The 4,434-nt window shown below is 37.0% G+C and overlaps 1 protein-coding gene and 1 non-coding gene across 2 annotated transcripts; one reads left to right on the forward strand and one right to left on the reverse strand.

Annotated features, from left to right (window-relative positions):
• The first annotated feature begins 1,090 nt into the window (after positions 1-1,090).
• Positions 1,091-2,059, forward strand: LOC127559046 (olfactory receptor 2T1). The gene has a single exon (XM_051992592.1). The coding sequence runs from the start codon at positions 1,103-1,105 to the stop codon at positions 2,057-2,059; it is 957 nt and encodes a 318-aa protein (XP_051848552.1). The 5' UTR covers positions 1,091-1,102.
• Positions 2,060-2,641: 582 nt separating this feature from the next.
• On the reverse strand, positions 2,642-2,760 carry LOC127563641 (5S ribosomal RNA). The gene has a single exon (XR_007954081.1). It is a non-coding gene; the product is annotated as a 5S ribosomal RNA (ribosomal RNA).
• Positions 2,761-4,434: the final 1,674 nt, after the last annotated feature.

Consider the following 4,434-nt stretch of genomic DNA (forward strand, 5'->3'; position numbering starts at 1 on the left):
TACTGCAAATATAGAAAAAGATTGCAGAAGACTAAGGGTCATTTTGTATTTTATTTTGTTTCATTGGTATCATAATCTAAAGTAATATGGATAACAATAATTTACATTTATATAACATATTAGTTTTAAAATAATTTTCCTTACAAGAACAGATAGATTAAATAATTATTATTGCATTCATATTTTTCTGGATGGGAAAACTGCGGCCCAGAATTAGAGCACTGGATTTGCATTCAGGAAAGATGAGTTCAAATCCTACTTCAGACCTTGTCTCTACAACCACCGTTGAGGACTTAAATTATCTCAACCTCAATTTCCTCATTTATATAATGGAGACATTACTTATATCCTTGCTTCATGGGAATATTGCCAAGGTCAAATAAAACAATATTTAAAAAAGATTTTGACAACCTTAAATGTCCTATAAATATTAGATATCATTGTTGACAATAACTATAATAAAATATATTAAGTTTTTGATCTGTGCCTGTTTTTGTCAATATAATGACATCAGCTCTTCAATTTAAAATTTTAGCCTGCAGCATTGACAATCACTTGCCCATGGTCACAGAACCAGCAAGAGAGATACAGCACTTCAATTCAGATGACTCAGTGGCCAGCCTTTTATCCTCTGTTAAACTGTCTCTATCATCATCATTATTAATGACATAATAACAAATATAACTTGTCAGAGACACACAGCCAGAAAGTAAAAAGGCTGAGATTTGAACCTATGTATTTTAACTTTAAGTTAAGAAATTTTATTAACTGTCTCAGAAATTAGTCCTCAGCCATTTCATTTCAAACAACAAATAACGAAAATGTTTTCCTGTTGATAATCATATCATGCCTGTAGCTATAGCTATTTGACAAACTGTTTTAGAATGTTTCAATTGCCAAAGATACTCTGAAAATACCAGTAATAAACAAATAATAAAGCAGAATAAATTCTATTTCATTGAAACCCACTACCTAACTTACAATTCTGATGTCTTTGTGCATGATTTTAATATTTTTCATTTTAATGAATGGTCATTAGCAATTACATGAATTTTTTTTGCATGACTACAGGTCCATTTTATCACTTTGATTGATCACATCAATGGATGGGTACAATAGAACCTCTTCCACTGATTTCATCTTTGTGGGGCTCTTCAGCAACAGAGAAACCTCAGACCTCCTTTTTATTATTGTCTGTGCTATTTTCTTCACGGCCCTAATGGCCAATGGGATTATGATCTTCTTGATCTACATAGACCTTCACCTACAGACACCTATGTATTTCCTGCTCAGTCATCTCTCCTTCATTGACATGATGTATATTTCAACTATCGTGCCCAAGATGATTGTGGACTACATCTTGGGACAAAGGACCATCTCCTTTGTGGGATGTACAGCTCAACACTTCCTCTACCTTACTTTAGTGGGGGCTGAATTCTTCTTGCTAGGTCTCATGGCTTATGACCGTTATGTAGCCATTTGTAACCCTCTGCGCTATCCAATCCTAATGAATCGAAGGGTCTGCCTTATGATCATAGCTGGCTCTTGGTTTGGCGGCTCTTTAGATGGCTTTCTACTCACCCCTATCACAATGAGCTTTCCCTTCTGTGATTCCCGACAGATCAACCATTTCTTCTGTGAAGCACCTGCTGTACTGAAATTAGCATGTGCTGACACAGCTCTCTATGAGACTGTGATGTATGTGTGTTGTGTCCTGATGCTACTGATTCCCTTTTCTGTGGTAATTGCCTCCTATGCCAGAATTCTCACTACTGTGCATCGTATGAGTTCAGTGGAAGGAAGAAAGAAAGCATTTGCTACTTGTTCTTCACACATGACAGTAGTAACTCTATTCTATGGTGCAGCCATGTATACATATATGTTACCCCATTCATATCATACCCCAGCCCAGGACAAAATTCTCTCTGTATTCTATACTATCCTTACTCCCATGCTTAATCCACTCATCTATAGCCTGAGAAATAAGGATGTGGCTGGGGCCATGAAAAGGGCAGTAGGAAGAAATAAGGCCCCACACAGGGTAGCAGGTACCTTCTAACAGAATAGACCTTCATTTTTTAACCTGGTGTTTTTGATGTCCTAGTGGTTGTAATTCTGAAATTGACAGAAAGAAAACTTTTTATAAATATCAAGAACATCATGTATTCTTTTCTCTCCTTTCCTCCCTCCCTCCTTCCTTCTTCTCTTTCTTCCTTCTACCCATTTTTCCTTCCTTTTTTCTTCTTTCCTTTCTTCTTCCTTTGCTTCCTTCCATCTTTCCTTCCTTTCATCCTTCCTTCCATCTTTTCTTTATTCCTTTTTTCCTTTCTTCCTTCCTTCCATTTTTCCTTCCTTCTTTCCTTCATTCCTTTGTTCCTTTCTTCTTTCCTTCCTCCATTCCATCCTTTCTTCCTTCATGTCTCATATCTTCAATTGCCCATGGAAAATCTGTAACTGTATATCTCATAGATATTTTATTCTTTTTTTTTTTAAAGGAAGGAAAGAAAGGAGGAAGGAAGCAAGCAAGCAAGGATGGAAGGAAGGGGTGGCAGGGAACGTGTGGGTAAGAAAGTACCCAGAGCAAGCCGATGCTGTGAGCTCCGGCGGGCCCCTGCAGGGCTGGGAGTTGGGGTGGGACAACAGCCTACAGCACCTGGTATTCCCAGGCGGTCTCCCATCCAAGTACTAACCAGGCCCGACCCTGCTTAGCTTCCGAGATCAGACAAGATCAGGCTGGTTCAGGGTGGTATGGCTGTAGACTAGGTATTTTATTCTTAACATGACCCAAATTGAATTTATTATCTTTCTCTTCAAACCCTCTACTCTTCCTAACTTCCATATTATTATTGAGACCATCACCATAGTCTTAGTCTTAGTCATTTAGGCTTGAAATCTAGGTGTCATGTTTAACTCCTCACTCTCATCCCCAGTATATAATATCCTGTCTTTTTCAATCTCTGTAACATCTTTAGTATATACCCTTTCTATTCTCTGACATAATGGTCCAAACCCTCATCCCTTTATGCCTAGACTCTTGCAATAGCCTTCTGATTGATCTTCCTGCCTCAAGTTACCTCCCTTTAGCTGTCACCACTCATTTATGAAAAATTTCCCTAAATATAGGTCTAACCATGTCAGCCCTTTCCTCAATCAATCCACTCAAGTGATCCCTATTCTCTCTCTTCCTGTTCCCTCCCTCTCTCCTTTCCTTCCTTCCTTCCATCTTTCCTTCCTTCCTTTTTTCCTTCCTTCCTTATTCCCTCTCTCCCTTCCTTCCTTCTTCTTATCCTTCCTTCCTTCCTCCTTCCTATCCTTCTTTCCTTCCTTCCTTCTTTTTTTCTTTCATTCTTTTCTTCCTCCCTTCCTGATGAAGTTGTCTCAACAATTTATTTGCTTTCCAAAGTGATATTTAAGATCATTCTTAGGAATAATAAATAAGTTACTTTCTATGTCCTATTTGAAGGCTAAGCCACTTATTACAGTATCTAAAACTTTAATATTGAAGCCGCTTTCTTTCCAGTTAAGCATTAAATTAAAAAAAAATAATATTACATGAAAGGTCTTGAGTCCTTATGAATTAATTGCTAATGTTCTAATTTAATTACTTCAGATTTTTTCAAACTAATACCAGAACCTGGGAAGGTCTTGGTAGCCAATGGGAAGGATGAAGAAAATGTGATATGTAGGGTGGAAGGGTTTTGAAAGATGAGAGACAACTAATGTAAAAAGGCGCATGGGACAGAATGAAGAACAAATTTAGCCTTCTTCATTGTTGCCTAGATTATCTTTGATTAATTCAGCAGTGGGACCTCAGCAGTGGGAACTGATTCTTGATGCACACATATTGTCCATAATGACCACAATACCATGATGCAAATTACCATTTATAAACTCATCTGTATATAGTATATTGCAGTTTTTTCCCCTTATGGTCACATCATGTGGTAGATAGTACATGTTTTATTACTCACTGTAGATGAGGAGACTGGAGGCTAAGTGATTTATCTAAGCCTCTATAGTAAGTAGCAAATTAATTTCATTCCAAATTCAATGATCATTTTCACCATACCATAATTTCAATGCCCTAATTTAAAGACTAGAATAGCATGTAATAACAGGAGAGAAGACATGTTTGGATAGGGACTAATAACTTTCAAATGAAGAATTTATCTCTTTCAGGGGGAGACTTGAGGTGCTAGTGGACAATCAACACACAAACAGGAAATTGTAATTGTCAGAAACCTCATTCAACCACAGATTCCCCACAAAAAGCCATAGCAAAGTCTACTTTTAAGCTCACTAAATAGCTCTGATTATTCCTATTACATGATTTTCCTCTTGGTCTATTATAATATATGATGACATATTTATGTTTTTTCATTATGTATTTTCATTGAACCTATTCTTGTCAGAAAACTATGGAATGGGGAAAGA

Source organism: Antechinus flavipes, chromosome 4 (genome assembly GCF_016432865.1).
Source record: "Antechinus flavipes isolate AdamAnt ecotype Samford, QLD, Australia chromosome 4, AdamAnt_v2, whole genome shotgun sequence".
Lineage (NCBI taxonomy): Eukaryota > Metazoa > Chordata > Mammalia > Dasyuromorphia > Dasyuridae > Antechinus > Antechinus flavipes.